General features: G+C 54.2%; 2 protein-coding genes across 6 annotated transcripts in view; both read right to left on the reverse strand.

Moving 5' to 3' along the window:
• The window catches only part of Itgb7 (integrin, beta 7), a 17,743-nt gene extending 13,669 nt beyond the window's left edge, over positions 1 to 4,074 (reverse strand). Inside the window, exon 1 of one of the 2 annotated variants that reach the window (XM_013520946.1) lies at positions 3,943 to 4,074. The gene's annotated coding sequence lies outside the window, so the exon portion shown is untranslated. The other variant, XM_005397161.2, reaches the window with a different exon arrangement.
• A 1,895-nt stretch (positions 4,075 to 5,969) lies between these two features.
• Rarg (retinoic acid receptor, gamma) overlaps positions 5,970 to 14,720 on the reverse strand; it is a 20,916-nt gene continuing 12,165 nt past the window's right edge. For 3 of the 4 annotated variants that reach the window (XM_013520914.1, XM_013520911.1, XM_013520912.1), the window contains 7 exons: positions 11,613 to 11,761; positions 11,243 to 11,384; positions 10,392 to 10,552; positions 10,014 to 10,190; positions 9,058 to 9,262; positions 8,324 to 8,482; positions 5,970 to 7,237 (listed from right to left, as the gene is read on the reverse strand). In XM_013520914.1, the coding sequence (XP_013376368.1) occupies positions 7,047 to 7,237; positions 8,324 to 8,482; positions 9,058 to 9,262; positions 10,014 to 10,190; positions 10,392 to 10,552; positions 11,243 to 11,384; positions 11,613 to 11,761 (1,184 nt within the window). In that variant the 3' untranslated portion in view covers positions 5,970 to 7,046. The remainder of the gene's footprint in view (positions 7,238 to 8,323; positions 8,483 to 9,057; positions 9,263 to 10,013; positions 10,191 to 10,391; positions 10,553 to 11,242; positions 11,385 to 11,612; positions 11,762 to 14,720) is intronic. The other variant, XM_013520913.1, reaches the window with a different exon arrangement.

A 14,720-nucleotide genomic window follows, 5' to 3' on the forward strand; every position in this document is an offset into this window, starting at 1 on the left:
GAGCTCAAGGCCAGCCTGAACTGCATAGCGAGACCCTGTCTCAAAAAGACCAAAAAAAAAAAAACAAAACCCAAAATACACACGCTATGCCCCATACAACCCATTTCTATACCTACCTTAGCTTATTCTCTTTTTTCTTTAATCTTTCCAGAGATTGTTTTGCAGATATTAACATGACTATCTCTACTTTTCAAATGATCGAATCAAGTGATAGAATTCTACAAATGGTAGACTATACACAATTGTGCCCTTTGTGTGTTTTTCTTTTACTACTTTTCTTAGAGATATTTCTACCTGAGAAAAGAATTTCCCTTTTTATCCTCACACCCATACAGATTTCCAGTGTATGGGCACATCGTGTAGCAGTTAATTGGTCCCTTAACAAAGAGCATTTAAGTTGTTTTAGGGCTGGGGATGTAGCTCACTGGTAGAGTACAAAGCCCTGGGTTCCATCCCCGGCACCCCAAACAGCTTAACTAATTAAGTAATCAATTAAATTGTTTATAATTGTTCCCTATTACAAAAAATGCTGCAAGGAAAAATAGCACGCTTATCAATTCACGTGCATACAGGTGACTCTGTAAGATAAACCCCGGGGTCAGTGGATAGCATCTCCTCCTGTGCTCCCTAGGGGGTTGTAGCTGTCCAGCCAGTCAGCTGCCCTTGGGAAGGGACACTGACACCTTGCCTGGAAGTCACTGCCTCCTTCCCAGCCTAGGCCCAGGCTGAGGTCCAGATGCTCTGTGGGGAGTGTGGGGAAGGGGTGGGGTGTCGAGTGGAGTGGCTGAACGCTCTCATCCTGTTCCCCACCCTCCCTGACCTCAGGCAGTTCAGTACAAAAGGGAGCTCCACCCTCGGGGAGAAGCCAGCCAGTGTAACCTCAGCCCTGCTAGCTCTGCGCGCTGTGGTCAGGGAAGCTGGAGATGCTGTCGCACAAAGGTCAGCTTTGACTCATCTCACAGGTGGAGCCCCGCTGCCACAGGGGTTCCCAGGACGGAGCAAACCCAGAGGCCTCTAGCCACCAGTCTCCCTGAAAGGGGGCCCTGGGCTTGTGGACCACTCTTCCCTACCCCTCTCCCACTCTCCTCTCAATTCTCCCTCCCTCCTTTTTCTTGCTCCTTCCTATTCAAAAACTCTAGCTGGGTGTGGGGGTGCACGCCTGTAATCCCAGCACTCAGGTGGCTGAGGCAGGAGGATCTCCATGAGTTCCAGGCCAGCCTGGGCTAGTCAGTTCAAAGCTAGCCTGAACTATATAGTGAGACCCTGTCTCAAAAAAAAAAAAAAATTCTGTTACATCTCTCTGTGGCTTTTTTCTTCTCTACTTCTTCACAGTTCTTTGTTTTACTTCCTTTTCCTGTCTGATCCTAACTATAGAATGGCAGAATCTTCTACTTTAACCCCCTCCTTTTGCAGAAAGAAACCTAAGTCCTCAAGTGTGAGCCTACTTCCTGATCAAGGATTAGCACAAGTCAGGCCTTTGCTCCTCTCCAACCCAGCCCCAGCCCCAGCACCATCATAGCTTGTCTTCTCCCCACTTACCCCAGTGGGCTCTGCCAAATCCCATTTCTTTTTCCTTCGGGGTCTTCAGTCTTTCCGTCTCTCCCCAGGACTCAGTTCTGCCTCCAGTATACACCTCATTGCCCGGTTGTGATGTGTGTTTGCTTTGCTATGACTCTTGTAAATCTGAGTAAAATTATTTTTCTGGTGCCAGGCACTGGACCCAAGGGCCTCATGCCTACTAGACCATTGTTCTACCACTAAACCACACTCCCTTAGTGGGGTTTGATGGTGCACGCCTATAATCCCAGCACTTGGGAGACTGAGGAAGGAGGATCTTTGAGAGTTCAAGGCCAACCTGAGCTACAAAGCGAGACCCTGCCTCAAAGCAGCAATCAATCAATCAATCCATAAACTACACCCCAGCCCGTAAACTGACACTTTAGTTTTGTTGTTGTTATTCTGGGTTTTTTTAGTTTTTGTTTTTTGAGACAGGGTCTCACTATGCAGTTCAGGCTGGCCTTGAACTCACTTTGTAGCCCCACCTGGCCTCAAACTCGAAACAATCCTCCTGCCTCAGCCTCCCGAGTGCTGGGATTACAGGTGTGTGGCACCACGCCGGGCTAAACTGACATTTTAATGACTAACACAGCTATCTTTTGACAACACTAACTCTGTTTTGAGCTTTCTCTTGTATCACAAGCAGTAACCAACCCAGTGGCTGGCTGACAGTCATCCTGAACAACTGGCCGACCCATAGCTACACTGACAACTGTGTGCCAGTATGTAAATAAGAGAGTGGTATCCAGGCCCTTCCCCTGCAAAAATGGACATCTGGAAGCTGAGCTAACACATCCTCTGGAATTATTAATACTAGTATCTTCAGACAGCCACTTGAAATACACATTGCTGTGACCCCGCTCTTTGCAGCTACGCACTCTGAAAATGTCGTGGCCACTGGAGACCTTGCCTGAGAGCACAGTGCTTTTTTTTTTTTTTTTTTTTTTTTTTTTTTTTTTTTTTTTGTTTTTCTCCGGTACCGGGAACCGAACTCACGACCTTGCGCTTGCCAGGCAAGTGCTTTGCCGCTGAGCTAAATCCCCAGCCCTGAGCACAGTGCTTTAACTTCGCTGTTGTTGGCTTGATGGCATTCCAGATGGTAATTGTGCTACCTAGACCATTCGGACAAGTTCCTCCACGGTTGCAAAGTGTTTGATTCTTTTTTTTTTTGTCTTTTTGAGACAGGGTCTCACTATGCAGTTCAGGCTGGCCTTGAGCTCACTTTGTAGCCCAGGCTGGTCTCGAACTCACAACGATCCTCCTGCCTCAGCCTCCTGAGTGCTGGGATTACAGGTGTGCATCACCACGCCCGGCTCCAGTGTTTGGTTCTTTACTAACTCTGTGCCAGACTAACTTTCTCTCTACTTTTACCTATATTTTCCTATATCCCTTTTACTTATTCTTGCTTATCCTGCTTTTCTATACATTGCAATACACCAATTCACTCAGACATTCTTTGCCTCACTTGGCTTGTCCTTTGATCAAAGGATAAAAGCACATGTCCTTCTTGGAGGAAACATAACCCTGGAGGTAAAACTGTCACTCGCTGCTGGAGAACCAGGCCACCCTGTATGTTCCACTGCGATTGAAACCCCTCAGACGCAAAGAGACAGAGCCTCTTCCTCAGCCGTCCACTCCTCGCACGCCAAGCAGAAGCCCCTCTGACGCCCACTCTGAGTCGCAATGTGGAAATAGAACTGAGCCCTGGTAGTGTGAGGTCCGTGGCCCAGGCACTGACGGGGAGCAAGCCTGAGCTAAAGACAAAGCCTTGGCAGTGGGGCCGGCAAGTGGGGGACGTGGGAGAAGCCCACTTTCGCACAGCCCTGGCCCATGGCAGCCACCAAGGCCAGCACTATACCGCCTCGTCTTCTTCCCCCGCACGTGTGCGAGGAGCCCCTCTTGGGAAACCAGTGAAAGAGGGGGGTCTGTGAAACTAGAGGAGCGAGCAGGAACAGGGGACCCTAGAAATGCAGAAAGGTCAGAGGCTTTCGCAAGGTTCAGCAGCACCCTGATATCCAGATCAGCGCCTTCTCCCTGCGAGGTTGGGACCAGCGGGCCGGGCTTCAGAGGACACAGGAGAGCCCGGGCCCGGTACTCACAGGTGTGTGCAGAGCAGCCTTCCTCCGGTGGCAGCCGCAGCCTTTGTGCACCGATCTGGAGGCCGCAGAGGAGGAAGTGACACACCCTGGGGTGGGGGAGTCTTGGGGGTGGCTGAACCAAGAGAAGGTGGAGCAGACAGAGGAGAGGCTGGGCCACCAAGAGTGGACGATGCAGGGATCTGGGAGCAGGATGCTCTTCTGCTGAGGCCTTGCCGTGGGAGCACCGTCATGCCGGTTACTGGTCACAGCAGCCGGGCATCAGCCCCTCTCCCCAGCCCCCACTTACAGATGCAGAGACTGAGGCTTGGATGCAAGGGGTAAAGAGCTTTGCCCGGGGGCCCACAGCTGGCAAGCGGCCGGCCTTGGATTCGCCTAAGTCTGCTTGTCTGCAACACTGACGATCTCCCACTTCCTCATGCAGGAAAGACCAGAGTAGGAAGCAATATGGAGGCAGCAAGTGGTGCAGAGAGGGGAAGTTAGAGATTATTGCTCGTTTGGAAAATACAGGGGCCGCTGATTGTATCAGTATGCTTCACTGCATGGTCTCTGGAGCCAAAATGCCCAAGCTCTGTGTGAGCTCTCTTTGACAAGTAAATAGTCAAGCCCTTCGCCAAGTTCCTCAACCCTTCTTGTGGCTGCTGTGGTGAGAATTAAGTGAGATCATGCGTTTCCGTTGCTCACAAGAGTCCCGGGGCCGGGCGTGGTGCTGCACGCTTGTAATCCCAGCACTCAGGAGGCTGAGGCAGGAGGATCCTTGTGAGTTCGAGACCAGCCTGGGCTATAAAGTGAGCTCAAGGCCAGCCTGAACTGCATAGCGAGACCCTGTCTCAAAAAGAGAATAAATAAATAAATAAAAGGGCCCCTGGCACATACTGGTGTCTCTGTAAGAAAAACAGCAGGAGTGAAAAGCAGCAAGGGGGTAAAGAGGCAACGCTTGGGGAAACCCGAGTCCAGACACCTGGAAAGTTAGAGGCTTGGAGAGGGTGACACGGGGACCCAAAGAGTCGGGAGCCTGGGGAAGGTGGGGCAGGAAGGAGCAGTGTGTGGGAACAGTTTGTGAAGCTGAGGCAAGATGATGCAGGAGGAACAGGCTGGGGAAAATGTGTATAGGATTTGTCTCCACCACGCCTGGCCACAAGGAGCTTAAGAGGGACCTGGACACAAGTCTGTGTTCACAGAGCTGTGTCCCCTACCTGGGGCACGCCCAGGGGCAAGAAGGGCTGCGGGGCTCCCTCCTGTAGCCACAGCACACAGCAGGTGCTCAGTAGGCAGCAATGGATCCTGGAAACGGAGCTGCTGGGGGAGGGCTCTTCTCAGGCCAGCTCCTGACGATGGGACACCCAGGGCCTTTACCCTCCCCTACAACTGTGGGGCTGCTGCCATGGCAATGACCCTCTTTCTCCAGACCCTGTGGTTTCCTCTTTAATCTTCTTTCACTTTTTCTTCTGCTTTCCTTCACTCTTCTCTCCCATCCTACATTCTCAGCCTCTTTCCCACATGTACAGTTCACCAGTGAAAAAAGCCAGGGATGAGAGGAGTAGTGGCACACGCCTGTAAGCCCAGCACTCAGGAGGCTGAGGCAGGAGGACTGCCAAGTTTCAGGCCAGCCTGAACTACAGAGAACTTTTCTCAAAAACAAAACAAAATAAAACAAAACAAAACAAAACAAAAATGGTAAGCAAGCCAGGGACAAGGTAGGCGAAGCACTGACCCAAAGAAGTGGGCAGGATGGGGAGCAGCAGAGGGTGTCCCAATGGGAAAGTGGAAGGCAGTACAGGACACTATAGAGGCCAAGGGCCTTGCAAAGGGTGTTGCAGAGGTGAGGAGGGAGAGCTGCTATGACAAGGTCGCTGTGTGTCCCTGGGAGTGAGTGGAGATGCAGGGTGGAGGCAGCAAGTTGTAGGGTACTAGCGGGTCACAGAGTGGGAGAGCGCCTGAGGGTGAGCTCGCAGAGAAACGCTGTAGCTTAAATGAGGCTGCAGTTCATCTCTTCCGGGGCCAGGGGCAACCATGCACACCGAATGAAACTCGAGTGGACCCTCCCCAGAGAGGGGCAGGAGTGCACATACACACAGCGCTGGATCCCAGGCCACTGGATCCCAACACCGCCCGGGGGGCTGGGGGGAGCCAGGTCCTCACGCTGCCCCTTGGGCTCCCTTCCTCCGCTCATCCCCACCTAGCAGTCTTCATCCCACTCTCCTACTCCCCTCAGCAAGCCGGGAAGTCTGGCAGAGTAGGCGGTCTCCCTCCCGGCCGGTCCCCCCGCCAGGCCCCTGGCCTCTTCCCCGACCGCACCCAGAGGGGCCACCTGCCTTGAGTTTCCATCACTTTATTTTGCAAAAATAGAAAACTCAGCAATATGCAGACGCAGTACAGAGGGGTGGAGGGGAGATGTAAACAGAGGGGCGGGGACAGCACCCTGACCCCCCAGAGAAAAAGGGGAGCCAGCGGGAACCTTATTTGGCAGCTAAATACAAACTGGGGATTGGAGGAAGAAGGGAGGGGTCACAGAGGTCCTGGGGTCCCCCTCCCAAGACCCCTAGAGGAAGGGGTCATTCCAGGGTGTAAACAAAAGCTAATAAATAAATAGAGGCTTCCTCGGGCTCGGGTGGGATCAGCTAAGCAGCAACTCCCCTCCTGGGCCAAGCTGCTCTGGGGTATAGGATGGAGGCCACGAGGAGGAGAGGGATCCCTGGCCCTTCTGTAGTGTAGAGGGTCCCTGCCCGACGGCTGAGATGGGGGTCAGGAGGAGCCCAAGGCACTTGACAAGGCTGGGGGAGGGGCTTGTAACGGAGGCCACGGGTAAACGCTGCACCCCAGCAACGAGGCGCAGAACGGGCCTGCATCTGTCCCTTTCATCCTCAAGTGTCGCTCCAGAAATGCAGGGCCCAGCCCGCCCCGCCCCAGCCTGGCATGAGGCCCGGGCATGAGGGCAGCGCGCATCACACAGCGTTAGGCACCAAAGGCAGGGGCAGGAGGGCGGGCTTAGCCCACCTGGGCCCCTGTGTGCTCTCTAGTGTTCCTGTTTGCTTCAAGAGGACCAAGCACCCAGCAGAGGAAGGGGCTACGGGATGACGGGCTTCCTCCTACCCTGGGGAGCCTGGGTCCCTGGTATCTGAGGGGCAGTGCTGCGATTGTACAGTCCAGACCCAGGCTCGCCCCTCCGCTCTTTCTCCCGCGGGGAGCAGGGCAGGCTCCCAGGACTGGAGCGGGAGCCGTCAGAGCAGGAAGGGATGAACACAGAGGCACCCCTGGAAACTTTGGCAAAACAAGGAGCTCATCGGAAGGGTGGGGAGAGGGCAGAGCAGGTCCTCCCCCGGTCACTGGTGGTGTCTGGGAGATGGTCAGTCTGCTGCCTGGAGCCCAACCCCACAGAGGAGGTCAGGGGCCCTAGTCAGGCTGGGGACTCCGGCTCCCTTTGCTCGGGCCCCTGGGGGCTTTGTCCTCGCTGGAGGCCTTGGGTTGGGAACCAGGCTGTGAGGAGTCGTCCTCAAACATTTCGGGGTTCTCCAGCATTTCTCGGATCAGCGGGGGCATCGGGCCTGGAATCTCCATCTTCAGGGTAATGGCCCTTTCTGCACCTACAACAGAGAGACAAAGAGTCTCAGATAGGGCAGAAGTACATGACCCTTGAGATCAGCTCCCTCACGTTTGTTTTTTTTTCCCCCTAAAGTTTTTTTTTAACCCAGCTTTCACACTGAGCTACATCCCTAGGCCTCTTTATTTGTTTGTTTGAGATTACACAGTTTAGGCTGGCCTTGAATTCACTATGTAGCCCACACTGGCTTCCAACTTGCATGAGTGATTCTTCCGACTGCTGGGATTACAGGTGTGCACCACCATGCCTTGCCATAGCGGAATTTTTAATTTATTTTTTTTCTACCTGTGGTCCTGGGGATTGAACTCAGGGCTTCACACATGCAAGGCAAATACTCTGCCGCTAAGCTTCAATCCCAGCCCTTTTTATTCTGGGGGGCAGAGTGTCACTGAGTCGATAAATTGCCAAGGCTGGCTTTGAACTTTTAATTCTCCTGCCTCAGCCTTTTAGAGTGCTAGGATTACACTAGGAAATGCACGATTATCCACGCTCTTTTTTTCTGAGACAAGGTCTTGCTAAATTGCCCACGCTGGGCTTGAAACTTTGGATCCTCCAGGCTCCCAGAATGCTGGGATTATAGGTGTGCAGCACCATGTCTGCCTAATTCACCTTTCTAAGCATACCATATACGGATTCACTTAGTCTTATTTGTGTATGCAATAGGAATAAGTAGAATCCAGTTTACAAACAGGAAAATGAGGGGCTGGAGATTTAGCTCAGCAGCACAAGCACCTGCCTGGCAAGCACAAGGTTGTGAGTTCAATTCCTGGTACCAAAAGAAAAACAAACAAACAAACCAAAAAACCAAAAAACCAGGAAAATGAGGTACAAAAAAAGTGAAAAAGGTGCTTAGTACACACAAAGTCCTGACTTCAATCCCTCGCAATGTCAAAAGAAAAAGGAAAGGAATTTCCCAACATCTTCCCACTAGGACGAGGCCAAGCGAGATCTCCAGTGTGGGTCACCTGGTTCTCAGTCACACTCTTCCTGTCTCCGCTTGCCCACCTGTGTGGCCTGGGGGACCTGCAGTCCTGGGAAGACACAGAGGGAAGGCTCACTCGTGACTAACCCTTGGTGCTGATGCCACGGAGGTCGGTGATCTTCATGAGCATCCTTGGGAACATGTAGGGCTGGCTGGGCCGCCGGCGCCGGGCATAGAGCCTCAGAGCTTCCAGCAGGGGCTCCTGAAGCTTGTCTACTTTCTCAGGTTCCTCTAGGTCCATGCGGTCTATGGGCACAAGCACAGTGGTATGAGAGGGGCGGGACACAGTGACAGGCGGCTGATCTCCAACGGTCCCTGTCCTATGAGCCGCCAGACCCCACGCTTCTTCTCCCATCAGCCCCTTCTCTAGTGTCCCTGAGCCGCCTTAGGCTGTGTCCCCACTCTAAGCCCTACCTTCTCCCATTCAGCAAGGGGGTTTCTCTGGTAAACCACTCCTATCTCAGCACCAGTGCCTAGCATCTCCTCAACTCCCTCAGCTCGGCTCCCCTTTTTCAGTCCTCTGGGAAACCTGTGTGGTTTTTTTGAGACAGGGTCTCGCTACATAGTTCAGACTGGCCTTGAACTCACTATGTAGACCAGGCTAGCCTCAAACTCACAGCGATCCTCCTGCCTCATCCTTGTAAGTGTTGGGATTACAGGCATGGACTACCACACCTGTCCTTAGGATCTGAAAAGTCTGTGGCTGGGGTCAGGTGCAACAATCCCAGGAGAAGAGACCAAGGTCCCCCACCTGGTCAGAGATCAGGTGTGCAGTGTGTTGGGAAGGGAGCCTAAGCAGACGCCAGGGGGCGCCCTCGCACCTCCACAGATGAGGCAGATGGCACTGAGCAGCCCTGTCTCCGTGTCATCCATCTCCAGTGGCAAGAGCTGCCCAGCAAAGGCAAAGACCAGGTCTGTGAGGGGCCCGAAACCAGCATTGTGCATCTGGGTCCGGTTCAGGGTGAGCCCATCGGAGAAGGTCATGGTGTCCTGCTCTGGGGTGTACCTTGTGCAGATCCGCAGCATCTGGAGGTGAGGGAGGAGGAGGGTTAGCGCCGTCTCTGGGGAGGAGCTCATCAGGGGAGGGGAAAAGAGAAAAGTAAAGGCGCGTGAGATACAGATTGCGCTCAAATGATGGTGCCAGGCTTGGTGGCACACGCCTGTAATCCCAGCACTTGGGAGGCAGAGGCAGGAGGATCATTGAGAGTTTGAGACCAGCCTGGGCTACAAAGTGAGCCGAAGGCCAGCCTAAACTGCATAGGGAGACCCTGTCTCAAAAAGTCCAAAAATAAATAAATAAATAAATAAATAAAGGCACGTGAGGAAGTTAGGTCCCAATAAGTGCAACCGGATGTAGGCATGGGGAGGAAGGTGGGGAGGCAGAAGATCTGGAGGTGGGGGCAGAAATCAAGATAAGGCAAGGGGTCCAGAAGTCTAGAATTGGGCCAGCTGTGATGCTGCACATCTGTAATCCCAGCACTCTGGAGGCTGAGGCAGCAGGATCAAAATTTCAAGCCCAGCCTGGGCCATTTAGCCACTTATTGAGACTCTGTCTCAAAAATAAAAAAAGGGTTTGAGGATATAACTTAGTGCAAAGCCCCTAGGTTCAATTCCGGATACCCACCCCCAACAAAGTCTAGGATCAGGAGCTGGGGGTTAGGGCTGAGATAAAAAAGCTTGGGTAGAGATGTGAGGAGGCACAGACAGCTGAAGGGCTGCAGGGAAGGAGTCACCCATGAAGGCCAGGCTGTAGCAGCACCCACAGGGCCTAACTTACCAGGATGTCTAGGCAGGCAGCCTTGAGCAGAGTGATCTGGTCAGCAATGCTGAGCCCTGTAAAGCCGGGCAACCGCTTAGCAAACTCCACGATCTTGATGATGCACTTGGTGGCCAGCTCACTGAATTTGTCCCACAGCCCCAGATCCAGCTGCACCCGGTGGTCTGCACTGGAGTTCTGCAGGGAAGGAGAAGGGGCGGAGGTGAGACTACAAAGGAAGGCCACCCTGGAGCTCCCCTCTTTCCAATAGCCGAGGCTCTCCTCTCCACGCGGATGCCGTCCTTGTCCCCGGCACCAGATCACAGCCTCCAACACAGCCCCTACCCAGTCCCAAAGGGCACAGTCCTCTGCCTCAAAGGGGCTCCGCTTGTTCCTCACCGTGGTGTACTTGCCCAGCTGGCAGAGGGAGGGGAAGGTCTCCTGATGCGCTTTGCTGACCTTGGTGATGAGCTCTTCTAACTGCGGGCTCAGCTCATAGCTGTCAGGGGACCCTTCTTCCTTCACCTCTTTCTTCTTCTTGTTCCTGTCATTCCGCACAGCTTGGGGGTGGAGGCACAAGGAGAAGGTCAAGACCCTCACAGCCTCCCTCCCGATGCGCTCCCTCACCCTAGCTTAGTGTGCTCAGTCTTTGCCATGACTGATATTCCCAGACACCAGTGCATCAGCCCTCAGGGGACAGTGCCTCAGTTTCTCTATCTCCTACATTAACTCCTATTCCCTCCAGGCTGGCTCTGTCCAACCCCACCCAGGGCCTGCAGCCCCTGCTCCCTCCCCAGGCCATTCAGCTCCATCCTGCCCTTCCTGTCACCCTGCAGTAGCTGGGGAGAGGGGGGCAGGATATGCAGGGGCAGGATATCCACTTATAGCCTTGGCAGCACAATGGGGGGGATGGAAAGGAGGGGCCACCCCAGATCCATCTCAGGCTGGCCCTGGGAACAGGGGAGGGCAGGGAACTGGCAAGCCCACCCTCCTGCCCCTTGGAACCAGGGAATGTGAAGCCTTAACTTCCATTCACTCCTTCAGAGGAAGAGTTAAGGAGTGGGAGAATGGGAAAGGATGGGGCCTCCCGATTGAATGGAGCTAATCAAACAGGACTGGTCAGAGAGGAGACAGTACCCCAGGGCAGGCTAGGTCTCAGAAGTCAGGGAACTAGGGGTGGCCAGAGGGAAGACAGGCAACCACAGGGTAGGACAGGAGTGCTTCTGCCCAGACCAGCTATAGGAGCCTACCTTCCTTGGACATGCCTACTTCAAAGCACTTTTGTAACCGGCAGTACTGGCAGCGATTCCTGGTCACCTTGTTGATGATACAGTTTTTGTCCCGATGACACGTGTACACCATATTCTTCTGGATGCTGCGTCGGAAGAAGCCCTGGAGTTGGGGATAGGTGGAGTGTCATGCAGCAGGGTGCTGGGAATAGCAGCCTCTCACAGGCCATACAGGAGGCCTCAGGCCTGGCCCCATCTGTTAATCACCTATGTGCCAGGGACCCCCTCCAGCTCCACACACACCCACTCACACACAGCACCTGTGTTGCTGATCTCTGATCTTCCCCAGGTAACCCCGGGTCCCCAATCCACCCACCCCACCATTACACACCTTGCAGCCTTCACATGAGCTGACCCCATAGTGGTAACCAGAGGACTTGTCATTGCACACGAAGCACGGCTTGTAGACCCGAGGAGGCGGTGGGGGCGAGGGCGAACTGGGAACCATCTCCTCTGAGCTCGTGCTCTGTGTCTCCACCGCTGCAGGGGAAGCAGTGGGGTGAGGGTGGGGAAAGCCCCTCATAGACCCCTTAACACATACCCCCACTGCTCCCTGTGGCCCACTGGTGAAAGCCTCCCCAGTGCACCAGCCCTCGGTGGATAATCCCAGAAAGTCCAGGCAGCCACTGTCACTACAGCTCCTTGGTACCCTTTCCCTTCCCACAGCCTGGCCAACTTTCCACAGTAATGCCAGCCCTCGCTCTGCACAGCACAGTTCACATCTCCAAACTCCAGGCCAAGGTCATTCTGCAAGTTAACTCCTCGGGGCCTCGGTTTCCCTAACCGGAAAGTGAGCATGGTGGATGGGCTAGGGTCCTGCCCCTCGGAATCCTCCTCATTGCTTCCGGTAACTCTAGCAGATACCTATCAGGCGGTCAGCCACCCACCACCCTCCACCTTGGGAAGGGCCACACAGATGTGGGGCGCTTAGGGCAATTGCAGGCCACCGGCTGCTGGCACCTGGCTGAATGAAATACTTTGATACTCACGAGGTAGAACAGGACCTCATTTCTCTGAAGTGGTACAGGCAAAATAATCCTCCATCTTTTCCTTCCTCAAACCAGCCCCCCAAAATAACTACCAAATCCTTTTCTTCGGAAGCTATGGAGACGATAGGACATGGGGCACAGGTATCAGAGAGTAAGGAAGAGGACAGGCACCAGCCCGACTTCACACCTGAAGGAACTGAGGCCAAGTCAGGGGCCTCACGGACAGCTGTGCCACACTGCCAGCTGACGGTGGAGACGAGGCTCTCGGGTCTTGTGACTACATCTCAGTGGCTGTGAGAGACAAGGGCTGAGGAAGAGGGAGACTGAGGTAGCTACTCAGATTCTCCGGTCTAGAAGCTGAGTGAAGGTGGCAAACTGGAAAGTCAGGTGACAGCGGGGGAGGAGGCCTGGCTCTGGACCTGCTCTGAGGCTGTCTCCACTCCTGAACTGCCTCTGAAAAACACCTGACTGTGGTTCACAGGCGTCGCAGGTAGGCAGGCCTTGCGGGGCGTAGGACACACACGACCCACGCTGGGTACAGCGGGCTGCTAAGTCAGTCCTATGTGAGTGTGGGACTGATCTTCGGAGGTTTCACACATTATCATTTACATTACATACATGATTTACACACATTATTTAAACTGCAGGACCTGCTGCCCAAGCCTGGACAGCCCAAGTTATTTCAAGAAATCTCTAAGACCTTCCCTCACTGACACCTCCTCCCTTCTAATCCTCCGAAGCCCACCTGGTCACGGCCCAGGAAGGACTGCCCAGAGGTGGGGGACTCACCGTTCTAAGACAACTCCACCCGCCCCACAGGAGGGAGGCCCTCCCCAGCCCCCAGCATGCACTTGCTCAATTAGCATAAGAATCCTGCAGGAGAAAGACTCCTCTTGAAAGGAGGGCTGGGGAAAAGGGTGCCGGGAGTCCATTCAAGACAGGAGCTGGGGGACTCCAGCAGGGCCGGTGCTGAGAGACGTGGGGAGGGCTGGAATGCCTTTCAAGACCTCTCCTGGATTCTCAGGCCCACACGGGTGTCCTCTGAGGCATCTGTGTCCTGCCTCCAGACCTGTGTGTGGGGCGGGGCTCCCTGCAGCGCTGACGCCCTCCCTGCCCGCAGAGCGCTGCTTCATTTCCTCTCTTGCGCAAGGAGCTGGGTGCGGTCAGCCTGGCATGGGGCAGCGCCAGCCAATTATAAGACTGGGGGCCCCAAGGAGACAGGCCTGGGGGCAGCTTTTCCCATCTAAAGTGGTCCTGTCACCCATTCTCAACACTCCTCTTGCACACCCCCGCACCCTGAACCCTAAAGTGCCGCCCAGTGACTCAGGTCAGTCTTCGGGTGGAAGGCGCTGTGAAGTTAGCGGGGTCTACTCTGATCCCGGACCTAATACCCTCTCCAACCCTGGGCAGAGACCTCATCATCAGCATGCTGCTCCTGGCTTAGGCAGAGGCCCCCGCTGGGGAGGAGGAGGGTGGGCTCTGGGGGTTTTCTCTCTTTAAAGCCCAAATTGCTGAAATTGAGGAAATTCCTGGCCAGGCTGTGCGGAGCTTCAAACAAACTCTTTATAACCGGCTGTAAACGCTCCCAGCTGCGAGGCCCAGACCCGAGCCGCGCAGCCTGGACTCAGACTCAATCTAGCGCACACCGCCCAGGAGACACACTCCACAGGCCAGCACGTGCGGGCACAGAAGCACTCTGCGAACCCAGGCGCTGTCCTGGTACTGAGGGACTCCCAGGCAGGCAGGCGGCAGGCACCCTCACTCGGGCACACTAGAGCTGGAGGGCAAGTCACAAAGCTGACACACAACACCCAGCACTCAGCTACCCTTTTACATGCAAACAGCTCCGGTACCAGACAAACACCGCAGCCTGCCAGCACAGCACCAGGACACCAAAGCCTCCAAGCACGCAGGGACACACCATCTTGCCCTCCTCTCTAAATCACTTTCTCTTGGAAAGTGTGTGGAGACAGGCCTGAAGTTGGCTCTGTGTCCCAACCGGGGGCTAGAGGCCAAAATTAGTGGTCCAAATTGAAGTTCGGAAAAATATCCTGCCGGTCAAGCCCAAAGGGTTTCCATGGGTCTGAATACGGACATGGTTCCTGACCAGCCCCCCAAAATCCCTCTTAGAAAATTCTCTCCAATTTTGAACACTCTGCCCCTGTAAAAAAAAAAAACTAAACTAAACCAATTCCCCATCCTACAGGGATTTGGTGCGAAGCAATAGTTCCATGCTTTCTCCACCCCTGAAATAGCACACTTTACTTCTTGCCCCACCCCATCCCAAAGTATGGTCTTCTGTTTGCCACCTCCCTCTTCCAGTCTCCGAGCTGTTAAATCTGAGCGGCTCTGCCCTAAAACCAAAAGACCAGAAAAAAAAAAAAAAAAATCCCAACTTGTAAACAGCGCTGCCGAGTGCCAAGGAGCGAGGCGCGTCGGCGGGGGCTCGG

Source organism: Chinchilla lanigera, unplaced genomic scaffold, assembly GCF_000276665.1.
Source record: "Chinchilla lanigera isolate Chin_1 unplaced genomic scaffold, ChiLan1.0 scaffold00057, whole genome shotgun sequence".
Classification (NCBI taxonomy): domain Eukaryota; kingdom Metazoa; phylum Chordata; class Mammalia; order Rodentia; family Chinchillidae; genus Chinchilla; species Chinchilla lanigera.